This window comes from Protobothrops mucrosquamatus, unplaced genomic scaffold (genome assembly GCF_001527695.2).
Source record: "Protobothrops mucrosquamatus isolate PMUCROS unplaced genomic scaffold, P.Mucros_1.0 scaffold67, whole genome shotgun sequence".
NCBI lineage: Eukaryota > Metazoa > Chordata > Lepidosauria > Squamata > Viperidae > Protobothrops > Protobothrops mucrosquamatus.
Genome location: NW_015386445.1, coordinates 680,261 through 694,829, shown reverse-complemented (window position 1 = coordinate 694,829; position 14,569 = coordinate 680,261). Strand labels below are relative to the sequence as shown.

General features: G+C 54.3%; 2 protein-coding genes across 2 annotated transcripts; both read right to left on the bottom strand.

Moving 5' to 3' along the window:
* Positions 1-615: 615 nt before the first annotated feature.
* On the bottom strand, positions 616-6,985 carry MMP15 (matrix metallopeptidase 15). Its single transcript, XM_015812101.1, has 9 exons — positions 6,915-6,985; positions 6,267-6,389; positions 4,984-5,291; positions 4,463-4,624; positions 3,279-3,463; positions 2,358-2,496; positions 2,093-2,243; positions 1,902-2,017; positions 616-1,097 (listed from the first exon to the last, which is right to left on the bottom strand). The coding sequence occupies exons 1-9, from the start codon at positions 6,968-6,970 to the stop codon at positions 616-618; spliced, it is 1,722 nt and encodes a 573-aa protein (XP_015667587.1). The 5' UTR covers positions 6,971-6,985.
* A 1,703-nt stretch (positions 6,986-8,688) lies between these two features.
* Positions 8,689-13,068, bottom strand: USB1 (U6 snRNA biogenesis phosphodiesterase 1). Its single transcript, XM_029283369.1, has 8 exons — positions 12,929-13,068; positions 12,637-12,657; positions 12,315-12,475; positions 11,993-12,176; positions 11,316-11,369; positions 10,473-10,578; positions 9,999-10,082; positions 8,689-9,268 (listed from the first exon to the last, which is right to left on the bottom strand). Exons 1-8 carry the CDS (start codon positions 13,066-13,068, stop codon positions 9,164-9,166), a joined length of 855 nt encoding a protein of 284 aa, XP_029139202.1. The 3' UTR covers positions 8,689-9,163.
* Between the last annotated feature and the right edge of the window lie 1,501 nt (positions 13,069-14,569).

Genomic DNA, 14,569 nt, shown 5'->3' with positions numbered 1-14,569 from the left:
CCTTGGCTGAAGCATCTGTTCAGCCTGAGTCTTGTCTCCAGAGGGTTCAAGCAGAAATAAGTATGTAGGAGTAGAAATATTTATACAGTAGAGATACTCCACGTTTAGCTTTGTAACCAAAGAAGCTCTGGAAAAAAGAATGTACAAAAATAGAGCAAGGTTTTCAGGATGTCAGCCCCTCAACCTTTGGCCAACTGGCCACTAAGGATGCCCACTGCTGGCCAGGCCAGCTGCTGCAACTGGCATGAGGGGGTCTCCCTGCCTCCAAGGCCCAGCCAGCAGGTCCAAACACGTCTCTGGAACACATGCAGAAGAGGACCCACAGATCCCAAACAGTGAAGGCTGCACCTGGATCCCCATGGAGGGATGATCTCACAGCAAGAGCTGCCTCTCTTCTCGCTTGACCAGGCCGACAATCCCTCCAGCCAGCAGTGACTCAGCTTCCAGCCTCGGCCCTGGGCTGCAGCCTCACATTTGGGCCCCTGCACCTTCCCTGCCATGGATCAGAGTCTGGGCAAGCCCAGGGTGTCCTCCAGCCAGACGGCCACTTTGCCCGGAGGACGCAGAAGAAGAGGAGCCTTTTCCCTGGCTCTGCCCCACAGCAGCCCCCCAGCTTCAGACCCACTCCTGCAGGGACCGCTTGCAGTAGAGCAGCATGTGGGGCCGGCCCTTCCGCTGCAACCGCACAATGACGTAGACCAGGCCCAGGACACAGAGCAGCAGCAGTAGCAGCAGCACCGCCATGACGATGCTCACCGTCAGTGGGTAATCGTTGATGTGCACCACAATGTCCACATCCCCACCTCCCTCCTCAACCGGCCCCCCACCCTCCTTCTCCAAGACAGATTCCTCTTCTTCCTCCTCTTCCAGGCCTGGGCGGGGGGCTGCAGTGCCCTCCTCCACTTCCTTGTCCTGCCGGGGCTGGAAGGGGGGCCTTCCCGTGTCAGGCCAGCGATGGCCGGGGTCCGGATCCACAGCCACCTCCTCCTGACAGCCCATGAAGTCCCGCAGAATGGACTTGGGGTAGCCGGGCTCTGTTTTCAGCCGCTCATTGTTGAACTTCCAGTACAGCCTGCCCTTACAGAAATATGTGTAGGCTGGAAGACAGCAGGAGAGCAATGTGTCAGGAAGCCCCCCAAGCCCCTCACCCCCCACTACAGCTGTAGGGCTCCTGGGGCCCTTTGCTGTGGCATCTCCACTGGGCACCTTCGGTGAGCACAGCTCTGCACAAAGAATCCCCTGGACTGTCTGTATTTCGCAAAGCATGGCTATTTAGATCCACACCACCCTGACTTCTGGAAGGGCCGTTCCACCAGTGGCCCCAGCATCACCTCTGCCCCTTGAGAAGGAAGGGCGGCAGGAGGAGGAGCAGAAGGGCGAGACAGGAGGCAAGCAACAGTGCTAGGTCTGAGGGCCTTAGTGGCTGTGTTCACCACCGTCCAGCCAAGGGAGAAGGACCACCGGCCAACAAGTGACACCTGGCTGCTATTAAACTGGATTACTTTTCTCTGGCTTAAGGATACTGGACTTGGACATGACTGCAATTCACTCACAGACCCTGGAACTGCAGCCCAGAACATCTGAAGGAGGCCAGGTGGCTGAAACCAGCCCAAATGGATGATAGTTTTAATGAAATTACACCTAATTTATGTAGGGCAGGCAGTAAGCAAATTGGTCAATTGTTTCCTACAACTCATTTTTTTCAAGATCAAATTGATGTTACATCGCTTACCTCAAATTCTTTGGGAATGCTTCATTTGTCCCTTCTCCCTCAAGAGTTTCTCCCTTGCCCAACCCCCCACTCTGGACAAGCTGTTTGCCCCCCGCCCCCAGGTGACCTTCCCATCTGCAGTCATCCCCCCCCCGGACTGTCATTTCCCGGGCCCGCCTGCCCTACTTACCAGCATCGGGGCTGAGGAAGGCACCCCTGGGGGCAGCAGGAACCCCCGCCCAGACGCTGACCTTCCTTGGGTAGCCATGGCCCACGGAGCTCCCGTCCTCGTTAAAGCGCCAGTACCTGCAGGGGAAGGGCCCGCATGAAGGGAAGCCCTTCTGAGGAAGAGGGGGGGCCGCTGTGCCACCCGTAACTCACCTGTCTCCTCGGAAGAAGAAGGTGTGCCCCGTGGGCTCCCACCACACGGCCGCATCCACCCTGTCCTGAGGAAGGCCCGGCCCGTAGCTGCTCAGGGGCTGCGGGTAGCCGGGCTCCAGGTTTGCCTCTCGGAAGAGCCAGTACTGACCGCCTGAGGAGAGGGCAGGCAGGGAAATCAGGCCAGCCCAGGAGGGGGCAACGGCTCCACCCGTCAGGAATTGTGCACCGGGGAGGCCTTTGTGGGGGAGAGGGTGCAGCCCCTCACCTTTAAAGAAGGCAAATCGTCCGTCTTGCCTCTCGTAGGCAGCGTCAATGTTCCCAGGAAGCCCCCTCCAAAAGTAGCCGATGGGCATGGGGTAGTTGTCCAGCACCCGGTTGTGTCGGACCCTCCAGAACCAGCGGCCCTGAAAGGAAGCAAGCAACCCCCCCAGCCCCTGAGCTGAGAGGAGGAGGGTTGTGCAGCTGTTGTGCTGCTGCTCTCCAGAGGAATAAGGGGTCTTGAAATGGCATTAAGATGCAAGAATTATTAAAATAAAAAACAAATGACAATGTAACCCCGAAAGCAGCAAAGCCCATCCTTCTTTCTCCCTCCTGTTAAGTCCAAACACCCGGCCCTCCAGTGGCGTGCAAGGGGGACACTTTCCCCCTCCACCAGTGCAATCCAAGGAGAGCCGCCCTCCTCCGGAAAAGGAAGCAGCTCCATCCACCACCACCCCGGTGAGCAGACAAAGGCTGAAGACTCTGGGATCATTCAAAACGCAAAGCAGAAAACCTGCACTCTGCAAAAGGGCCATCTGGGATTACGTCTTCTACTTGCAGGTATCCAAGAAAGCTGGTGATTGTGAGGGACAAAGGGATGGACCAGGCTGGGCCTCAGGCCTGACCAGCTGGCATCTGCGATGGCATCATTTGGGGCCAGAAACCAGGCAAGCAAATATCAGGTCCTGCACCCACAGTACAGGATGCCAAAGGAAGCGTGTTTGTGCTCTTGAGAAAGGGCCCGTTTCAGAACTTGGCCCTGCAGTGCCAAGCGGGGCAATCTTTTTCCCTGAAGCCCAGACCAGCCCTCCAGAACCAGCCACCTGCACTTCAGGGCAAACTGCCCAGTTGGCAGAACTGCCAGGATTCCCCAGCACAGAAGTCACCACCCCGAAACCTTCATGAGAAGCAAAGCAGAAAGAAGCACCTTGAAGACAAACATCTCTCCACGCAGAACGGTCACGGTATCAAAGTTGCCATCGCAGATGTTGGGCTCCAGAGTGTCAGGGGGGCCGGCCTGGGGAGGGCGGTTTGGCTTGTCTGGGGGCTTCTGGTCTGGCTTCCGGGGTACCACAGTAGGCAGGGACTTGGTGGGCTGCTCTCCTGGCGTCCCTGAGGGGAAAGGAAAAGTCCAGCACAGAGGTCACCCGGGGGGGGGGGGGAGGGAGCCTCCTCTGGGCAGGAGCTCACTTTCTTTTAAATGTTGGCCTCTTTATGGTTTATACTACACTGAGAATGGCTATGGATATATCACTTGGAGGTTAACAAGGCCTGGTAGTTTTTAAAATGATTTACATTTAATTACACTAATAATTAATGAAATATTGAGATTTTTAATCTACTTCTATGGTGTACTGCAAATGAAATATATATGCATATGTTTATCTACTATGTTTCCTTTTTTCCTTCCTTTCTGCTTTCCTTAGAAATGCTTAATAAAAAATGCAACATAACAAACTTTGCCCTCCAAAGGCCACAATGCCTAGGCCAAGCTGGCAAAGTTTCCAAGGCTGAAACAGGTACTTGAGCCCTGCTACTTGGGGCGTTCTGGAGGCTCAGAAGGAGTGCCAGGAGAGAAATAAACACTTGTTTACAACCAACTCATCCTCTTTCCAGCAGCAAAGTACCCAAATTAATTACGCTCACAGGGGAGAGCTGCTAAAAGAACAAACCAGTGGCTGCCATGGGATGCCCTGAGGCTGTTCTCAAAGAGGCCAAATCTCAGATGGAGCCCTTATCCAGCCCCCAAACCAAATATTTTCATCCTCCAACGGAAAAGAATCTCTGTAGATCAGGGTTGAGTTGTGGAGTCCTTGGTGTTCTCTGAGTTTGGCAGTTGCCTTGCACACATTTTTATCCCTCACCAGACAAGAACATTTTCCAGCCTCCGCCAGATGCCAGGCAGTTCTCGAGACAGAATGGTAAATATCATGAAGACGGTTGCAAAAATCATCATCTCTACTTGGTCACTGCCAATCAGGAGATGAAGAAGGAAACAGCATCTTTAGATACCTGCCATGCAGCTTGGAACATTTATTCTGCATCCCTCTTTTTTTTTAACCTGAACCCTACACACAGGTGCACCCAGAGCTACACTCGCTTGCTACTTACCATACAGCTGCTGGATGCCCCGAAGGTCGTCTTCTGGCAACCTGAAGTGGTCTGTGTCCATCCACTGGTAGAAGGGAGCCATGATGGCACTCGGGTTGCTAGAGTGCTCCAGGCCTAATGAATGGCCGAGCTCATGGATGGCCACCAGGAAGAGATTGTTTCCTGTAGATGACGACAAAGTCTGTGCGGTCTGAAGGCCTCCAGATTCTGCATCCCACTTATCTTTGCTTGCCCAGTTACAAGGCAGGAAAGCCAAAGGGGGACCTTTGCCCTTGAAGGAGGAACATCCAGGGCGAACAAAGATTCTGCGCTAAGAAACACACGGGCCTGCAGCTGGCTTCTCCCCTCCCTCCCTTTATCTTCACGGAAATGAGGGAGAGGGTTGTCTGACTACGCAACCTAGTTTCTTGGAATGGGCTCAACCCCCACTTATCCCTGTTGCCTTAGTGGTGGCTCCTCCTGTCCTGCAGGGCCCCTCTCTCTTACCTCTAGCCTTCTCCCACCCAGGACAGCTTCCTTACCCAGCACGTCCCTCTTGTCCAGCGTCCAGGGCTCATCCAAGTCAAAATGAGCGTCTCCTCCCATTCCAGGACCTGGGAAATAGGCGTGTGCCAGGAAGCCCCCGGTGCCGTCAAAGGGGGAACTGTCCCCATGGAACCCCGAGGCAAAGAGCACCATGATGTCTGCCTCTGCTCTCCTCTTCTGTCCGATTTCATTGTAGGGGATCTCCTGGAAGACCAGTGGGGTCGCTTGGTCCCAGACATGGATAGCCTGGCGAATGGTGTCGTATGAATGGAAGAACCCCAGTTTCTCTGTATAGTTCTGGATGCTTCCAAAAAAAGAAGGAGGGGGTGGGAAACACACAGAAATCTTACTGCCTCTGATTAGAAAGTCCTCCAGGGAGCCCCCCCCTCCTGTAAAGCCCCTCTGTCTCTCAGCTCCCCATGCTTTAGTAGCTGGTCTGCAAGGCCCCCCTTCCCCCCAAGCCTTCCGAAAGGGAGAGCAAGAGAACAGCAGGCTGAGTTGCAGAGGTCAACAGCAGCTTCCAGCAAAGTTGAAGGGTGGTCCTGTGGCAGAAGGGCAGCCGAGGACAGTGCTGAGCTCCAGAGAAGGCAGAGAGCGGAGAGTGCCTTGAAATGCCTGTCTTGCTACGAGGATGCGTCACCACCACTTTTTCCCACAGGCCTCACCTTTGTCGCTTGGTTTTTCCGCCACTGAACCTCAGGTTTAATACATCACAGCGGCCACCTCTCTGACCAGGGTGTGGGGCATCTGATGAGGTGGGCCATTTCCCACGAAGGCCACAGAAAACTGCTCAGCCTTTAGAGTCTTAAGAGAACCTATAGGAAGAATGCTTCTTCCAGGGATTCCAGACACCGTTGTTATTCCAAGCATCTGTACAATCAGAGCGCCTTTGACAACATAATTCAGGTGCAACTCGGACAATTCAAATTCAAAATGCAAGAATAAATCTGCAGACTAATGTAGGATTCCTAATCTCCAAAGAGGTTACTTCGTTCTCCTGGAAGCAAAGAAATGTCCCTGCTGGTCTTGGAAAATTTCAGTCAATCACCCCAACAAGGAATTGGCCTTCTGAACGGAGTGTTGGGCTCCTCTGCATGAACCTCATCCCTGCCTCCAGCCCTTCCCGTCCACCTTTGTAACCCTCTTCGGCAAAATCTTCGGAGTGTTGCAGCCATCAGATCCTGGCATGTAGCCAACGTACGTGAACCTCTTTTCACTCAGCAGTTTAAAGAGTTGCAAGTGGGCTGCCTCCCAGGCCTCAACAGCCGGACATACATACCTGAAGGTCAGGTGCATCTGGCTCCACCTTCGACCAGTCAGTGCATATCGCTTCCGCCTCATGTTAGCTTTGACCTGAGCCCCAATTTTGTCAGGGACTCCACACCGGGGACGCTGCATCCACCTGCGAGTTGCGACAATCAGGGCAGGGAAGGGAAGCAGCAAAACCAAAAGGTTTTCCTCGCTGGACTAAGGCGAGCGGGGGCAGCGGCCCTTGGGGAAAGCCGGCAGAGGCCCCGGGGGGCTCTTCGGGGGCTGCCCAGACTCCGCGAGCCCAGAAGCCGCCCCGCCCGCCGCCTCGTTCCCCTCTGGGACCGCGCGCAATCAGGGCGAGGCTCCCGTCCCCGGCCTCCCTTTGCTTTTCGGCCGCCTTAGAGGGGCGCTCCGACGGGAAGGTGCGGGAGCGCAGCCCTCTCCCCGGGCCGAGCCCCCGCTTCGAGCCGCCCCAGGGGTGGGGTGGGGGCTTCGGGCCACCGGCCGCTCCAGCTCAGGGAGCGAAGCCCGGCGGAGGCTGCGCGGCTTCCCCGGGCTCCTTTCCCCCCGCCGGGCGCCGACTCGGGCGCGCTTCCGAAGCCCCGGCCGGCTGGCTCGGCAGCGGGATCGAGGACCCCCCACCCACCCCGGGAAGGCGGCGCGGACCGGCACTCACGCGCGCGTCTCCTGGTCCAGCACGCTGGTCACCGGGATGCCGTAGAAGGCCTGCATCTCCGCCAGGGCGGCCGACAGGCTCCGGGCCGCGCGCAGGCTGGAGGGCTGCCGGCGGGGCGCGGGCAGGTAGCCGTAGGAGCGCAGCCAGGCCTGCAAGGCAGCGAGAGTTGCGCCCGGGGCCGGCAGCGGCAGGTGCGGCGGGCAGGCAAGCCGCTCGAACCGCAGCCAAGTCGGCGCCCACCCATCCCTCGCCGCCCCGGCAGGCCCGCCGCCCTCGGCCGCCCCGGGAGGCGGGAGGCGCCGGCCCGCACCCACCTCGGCGTCCGCGTCGCTCAGCACCGGTCCCGCCGAGCCCCGCGGGAGCAGCAGCGGCAGCAGCAGCAGCAACCGGACCCCGCCGCCCATGCTGGTGCTCGCCCCGCTNGTCCCCGCTGCCGTCCCCTGGCCGGCCGGCCCCTACGCCGCCGCCAAGCGCCGCCCGCTGCGCCCCTGGCCGGGCTGGGCTGGGCTTCCGGCGGGGGCGGCCGCCTAACGGCCAGCAGAGTCGCAGCGGGGCTCCCAGCCGGCCGCCGCCTTCTTGCAGCGGAAGCCTCTTTCCGCGGAGGCCACTCGCGGCACGGACCGGATTCATCCGGGGCTGGGTTGAGCCGCTCGGGAGGCCCCGCCGGTGTCTCAGCGGGCTGGCCGGGGAAAGTCCCTCGAGGCCCGGGTGTGAAGCGCCGGCCGGCTGGAGGCGCCCTGCAGGCGGAAGGTGTCGACGGGCGCTTCGGGGGCCCCAGATGCCACGGGCGTCGCCCCCCCTTTCGCCCCACCGGAGCCGCAACTGAACGGTTGCAGCTCTTTGTCAACTACTTCATATTAAATCTCTAGGAAAGCGGAGGTGAATTTCACAGGACAAATACAGGGATAAGATGCACTTTAAAGAGGCTCTAGTTAAGTCCCGTCCGTGTCAATGCAAAAACTTCACAATACAGTTGAGCACCATAGATGGCACAAGAGCCAACGTGCAGCCCTTCTAAGCGTAAAACACATCTGTGTTCAAGCATTTGATACCAAGTTTGCTTTGCATCTTGGAAAAGCCACCAGGATTTGACCAGCCTGCATGATATGGACAACACTGAACTTAATTTGCACTGGCCATGGATGATCTGCAAATATCGTCACGAAATGTGACTGCGGGGCCAAAAAACAAATATCCAACATATAGTGACAAGAGTACCAAAATAGAGCCTATAATGGAGACAAACTAAGCAAAAAATTGTATCTGCAATCCAGACGTTTTATATTTTGCATTCCTCTTGTATTTTTATTAAAATGTGATGTGAATGTTCCATATGATTGACTGACCCCCACCAAATTTCTCAACCAGCATTTTGATTTATTGCATTCAGAAGTTTCTATCTTGGATCATGAAAATGTGAGAAACAAATCTCAAAATTACCTAGCTTATGCTCTTTGGGGGAACAAGGTTAGTCTTTTTCCACACTGCCCAGTTCCTCTCAAGAATGCAGGGAAATAAGCATGGATCATGCGGAGTTTACCTTCTCCAAGTCTTGTGAATTGGGCACATCTGAATGCCGTTCAAGGCCACTACTGTGCTTTTGATGGACAAATGAAAGGTTGGGGGGACTTTAGTTTTGATTTTGACCTAGAGGAATTAAGTATTTTGTCAGTATGTGCATAGGAGAGCTAATCTAACTCCAATACTGCGTACATGTTTCTTATTTTGTGCCCGTTTATGATTCCCCCCCCACAATTCAAACAGAACAATCAAAGCAGGTTCTGAACAATCATTTATCCAGGAAGCTTTGGCGAACCCCTTCAGCAAAGCGCCCGAAACCGACGATGAAGAAAATTGGCTCTCCTTTTCTCCATTTCAACTGTGGCTCACTCTGAGAAAGACCAGACCCCATGCCCGAGACATCCCCCAAGGGTCACCCCTGGATCAGCCTTCTACAAGACAAAGTCCTGCAGCTTGGAGAAACATCCCACTGGCTCCCTCTTACTCTCAGGAAGCCATACTTTTGTTTCTACGGCAGCTGAGAACTGGAGTGAAGCAGGGCCTGGCCTGGCAGAGGTCTGAGGGCATTAACTGCCTTGGCTCTGAAATGTGCTCTTGGAAGGTCCGCTGCTGCCAAGCGCAGTTGACTCCAAAGGGACTTGATGGGAATCCGGTGGCACCTCGGCCCATCTTTGGAAAAGGGCTGAAAGTGCCTATCACAAGTCGGCTGCTCTTGTTCCTGGGCTTCTCTATCGCAGAGGGAACGAGAAAACCTTATTGCCAGATTTGCAACGGACTTCAGTCCCAGGAATTCGCAGCAAGTAGGTAGAGTCCTCAAAGCCATCCACAATCTCCTGCAACAATAGGAAAGCAAAGTACGAACAGCCTGGCAGAATTTATCAGCACAACCTTTCGCTTCCAGCTTTGCTCAGTTCTTTGGCTATCCACCGGCCCCAACCTCATGTCAAGTTGCTTAAAGCCTTCACAGCTGGATCCCTGCCAACTTCGGGAGCTCTCTTCACATGTGCCTCCATCCCAATCCCCTGCTCGGTCTTCCACCGCTAAAACAATTACAAGGGCCAGTCTCTTGGAAACTCCCTCTGGAGGGGAAAGGCTGTGTGACTTTGGCATACCTGCATACTCACTCCAGGCTTTACCATAGGTGAATAAACAGGATCTTCTAACCTGACTGGTAGAGATCTGAGTCTAACATGGATCCATCGTGAACATGTCTGAAGTTTGAACTAAGTCCATTTCAAAGCTGGGACACAAAATGACCTGTATGGAGACTCAACTGTCTCGTGTAGCTCCCTGCTAATGTCAGGCACACACAACCAGGGCTGCACATGTAGGGTTCAAGCTGACTACTTTGTTGTATTCTGCCTATAATACAAGAATCTCCCTATACTGCTTGCCGTATCTTGGGAACAAACAGATAAGGCCCCAAGGAACTTTGGGGGGGTTGGGGGGTCAGCCCAAGGTCTCTTGTGGCTGTGCAATCACTCAATAGTAGTTCCCCGCCTGATCCCTCCTCCTTGCCTAGCAGGGTGTTTCCCTATAGCTAAAGGCTTCCAGGCTGGTTACCTGCATTTCCTGAATACACTGGCCTCTGAGGGCTTCCGACATATTCCCCACACACCAGAAAAGGCTCACGTGGAACGAGGGATCCTATGAACAACCACCAGTGGTCAAGATCAGAGGAAGGTCCACCAGCATAGCCAAGCGCAGCAGGCAGAGACCCAGAATCCCAGGCATGGTGAGTTGACTGCCAACATTTCAATTAGAGCAAATTGGAGCCATATCTTATATTCTGCATTGCAATAAGGTTCAGAGTTCATAAAAGAGCAGAGGTAAAAGAATCAAATATTGGTAACTGAATCAGTATTCTGATTCTACCCTAATCACAGTGGGGGGGGGGGACACAGGAAGATGAAGCTGTTGAAAGTGCATTTAAACAGCTGCTTAATTGATTATTCAAGAGTTACTGTTCAGCTTCCTCCAGAGACTCATTCTAAAGCAGTAACTTCATATTTTCCCTGAGACAGCTGCAAGCCTCACCTTGTAAAAAGGCATTAGGTTAAATTCCTCCATCACTTCATCCACTTCTGAAACCACCTCCAACATTTGAGAATGTCCTGAAGAAACTTCTAAGCCAACAAAGGTCCTGCAAGAAGATTTTTAGAGAGTAATTTGCAGCAGCTCTTCCATGGTCAACATCTTGCACGGATGGCTACTCGATTCCCAAACGCAAGAGAAGAGCACACGTTGGATAGGGCCCATTGTTCAAGTTTGTCAAGAAGACAACTATATTACAGAAGCACCACCTGCATTGGCTGAGGAGGATTTAATGGAGAAAATCTGCTGAGTAGGGATGCCCTGGACCTTGGCGGGGGCTGAAAGGAAAGAAGGGGAGGTGCTGGCAAAATGGTGGGGCTGGTGGGATCTGCTGTGCCTGGAACTGCAGGGGGAGTTGTCCCTGTTAGGATGAATAGATACTTCCACCCCCATCTGCTGAAGGGGGAGCCGATTCATGCAGAACATTTCCAAGAGAGCTGCCTTCCCTCTGCCAGCCATGCAGCCCTCGTGCCATGGGAGCCAATGCCCGTCCTCTTCAGGATAGGGAACATCCATTCAGGTACCATCAAATTTGGAATGGTAACAGGGGCAGGCAAACCCCCTGAACAGGGACTCTCCTGGAGCTGGAAAGGCCACAATGGAGTTGCTGAGACCACACCTGCCCGCCCTCTCTCACCTCCCTCTGTCTGGTCTTCCTCTTTTTCACCTCCAGAAATATTTTGCTAATGCAACTGAAGCAATCATTCCACACTGATGGCCGGCTCGTTTTATTCCTAGCCCACAAGACTCTCCACATCTCTCTGAGGGGGGAGATCGTTCACCCACCTTGTTTTGGTCTCATTGGTGTAAACCTTCACTTGGTCAGCTCTGAAGGTGAACCTGCAACACAGCATTCCAATTAATATGGAAATGAAAGGCAGAAACACGCAAGAGGACTGCAGGTCATGGCTATTTCTCTGCTTCTCCGGGACTTTCTGATGACACTTCCAAGCTTCAAGCCCAATTCAGTTATGCTAATTTAATCCCTGTGCTACTTTCCCCTCATTTATTGCATGCTAAGATTTGGGGACGCTTGCCTAATTTATTTACTTGTTCAATTTCTATGGCCTCCCATCTCAGTCAATGACCCTGGATGGCTTACAATTCAGAAAATATATTACAATTAAAAATGAAAAAAACATTTTAAAACAATAAAACCAGCGAAAAACATTGAAAATATCTAATTCCACATCCATAAGAGCAAGAGCCAGTTAGGAACACAGTCAGGAAACGGGGCCCTCGGCACACAACAGGCGTCCCCTCCTGCAGGTTTTTGTGTATGCTTTCCCCAACAGGCATTTATCAAGACCTGATGGGCCTCTGTTTCTGCCTTGCCCGTATCTGCTCGTCTGCTCTTGTCAGGAGCCCACCTAATCCCCAGGTAACCTCCCCAAAGTAGCCTGTAAGTCCTATCCTATCAATCATGATAGGAACTCACTGCCAGCATGGTCAATGGGCCTCACCTGTGGCAGGAAGCCAAGCGTTCTTTGAGGGACTGGACAAAAAGGTTGATCCAGTGGTGGCGCAACACCACGCCTTGAGAGAGGCTGATGTGGAATTCTTCCTGTCCCATCAGCAGAGGCACGTAAGTGCGCCCACAGATTAGGAGAAGCTGCAGTAAATCCAGAAAGTCCTCCCCAGTTTCGTCTGTAGAAAAAGCAGAGCACGCACTCCTAAACTATAGGACCTCATTACCCCTTTTCCTGGTCTCAAATAATACTACCACTCTGCTCAAGGCAACCATAAAGATTCAGAGAAGAGGAAAACATCAAGGGAGAGACTTACATGGCATGTACACATGGGTTGCCCAGTTGCCGCGTTCATGAGGAAATGTCCGCAGGCGGCCTCCATGTTTACTGCAGTCATCCACCACCCTTTCCTTCTCTTCCTCATCTCTGAACATCCTCTGCACGCTGTCCGGCAAGGGGAGGGAGGACCCTGCAGCTCTGCGAAATGGAAACTGTGGTCTCACTTGGTCAGTTCCTACACCAGGATTAAAAATAATCTGCCCCCAGAGATCAGGATGTCGTGGCCTTTGCTGCTATCAAAGGAGGCCCCGGGCACTTTCCACAAACGTCTGGAATCTGAGAAGTCGCCGAGCTTTTACCTTCCTCCCGGCACGTTATTTTAGCTAAAGCGATGGTCCCCGGGCGGCTTCAGGCGTGATTAAGGCCACCCTCGCCGAGTCTGAGCGAGAGCCCAGCGCCCTCTCGCCCCACCTGCTCACGAGCCCGGATCGCCCCGCCCGCTCCGGCTGGCCGAGTCGGAAGAAGAGCCCCTTCCCTCCGGCAGGGAGGACGGGCGCGGGGGAGCGGGAGGCTTCGTCCCCGGGCTCCTCCTCCTCCTCCTCCTTCGGGGGGCGCCCAAGCAGAGGGCGCCGGGAAGCGCCTCGGGCTCACCTGCTGCCCGGCGGGGAGAGATCGCGGCCGCCCGGCGGAGCAGGCCCAGGGTCCCCGCTGCCTTTCTCCCCGGCGGCGCCCCCGCCCTCGCCCTCGCCCTCCGAGCCGGAGCTGCTGTAGTCCACCAGCGCCGCTCTCATGGCCGGAAGCAGGAGAGGCGACCCGGAAACCGAAGCGTCACGCATGCGCAGAAATGATATCTTGGCCCACTGGTGAGGACTTACAGCCGATAGAGTCGTCTCCACCGGGAGACACAGGGAGAAAGCAGAGCTGCTTCATTTATGTTTTGCATCTGTCTTCATGCAAAAACAAAAAAAGCAGCCTAACCTTCAAAAACAGTACTATAAAATACATATTAGGAATAAAACTCAAAGTAGACAAGAAATGGTGAAGGAACACCTGTACACACTAAATGAGTTCAAAGCACCAGGTCCGGATGGGTAACATCCCAGGGTTTTGAAGGAGCTGGCAGACCTGATCTCCGAACTACTGAGCCATGCTTTTGAAAGATCCTGGAGCACCGGGGAAGTACCAGAGGGCTGGAAAAGAGCTGGTGCAGGTCCCATCTTCAAAAGAGGGGAAAATGACATTTCAATTCGAGTTCGCAGAGATGGCTAAATTGACTGCTTTGATTAAACAAAAGAATATAAGTACTTTTGTTTCTACGTGGAACCACTTCTAGATTTTGTGCTTGAGATGGGAAAAAAATGAAACTTTGATTTTGGGTTTTACTGATTAGATTTATTTGTTGTTATAGAAATGGTTAGTTTATACTATTATGGAAAAGTAAAAAGTTGAGGTTCAATGTACTGCAACAAAGGAAGTCGGAAGTCAATGCCTTTTCTTTTTTTTTCCCTTCCCCCCTCGCTTTTCTTTCCCTTTTCCCTCCCCACTGTGTCCTAAACTCACAGGAACTTTGGGGAAAATAAATGAGAGTTTGGTTGGGCGGCTTGCTCTTCAATCTTTTTTATAAAGGATGTACATGAGGGAATAAAAAGTGTGGTAATAAAATTTCCAGATGCTAACCCCACAAATTAGGCTATAAAAGGATATTGATATGCTTAAATATTGGTCCTCATTTAATAAGGTGCAGTTCAGAAACGCAAATTTGCACTTGGGCAAGACAAAAACGGAGCCCTGGGGGCAAGGTTGGCTCTGGGGGCTTGGAAGGTTGGGCAAGGGCCACCTGGGTGCTGCCGCTGCCAAAAGAGCCACGCGATCTTGGGTAGCGCTGACAGAAGAGCAGCCGGCTCCATCGCCGCGGTTCTCAAGAGGAGCCGTTTGGCTGCGGCGGTCTCAGGACAGCCGTCCCGGGCGGCGGCGGGGAGGATTTCACGCTCTCCAAGGAGCCTCCCCGGCTGGGTGGCACAACAGACCGGCCAGCTCCGCCTGCTGCCGCCCCTTCCTCGGGATCCCGTCGGCTGCCGGCCACGGGGCCACGGAGGCCTTCCGCCCCGAGAGGCAGAGCGGGCGGACCCACCGGCAGGGGCGCTCGCCCGCGGTTCCCCCTCGCGTCCGACGCGGCTTCCCCTGCGGTCCGGCAGAGGGCAGCGCCGATCCCGCGGCTCTTCCCTGACGCCGCCCCTTCCTCCAGGCGCCTGCTCGCCCGCCCGCCCGCCCGCCCGCCGGAGCCCCCCCCCC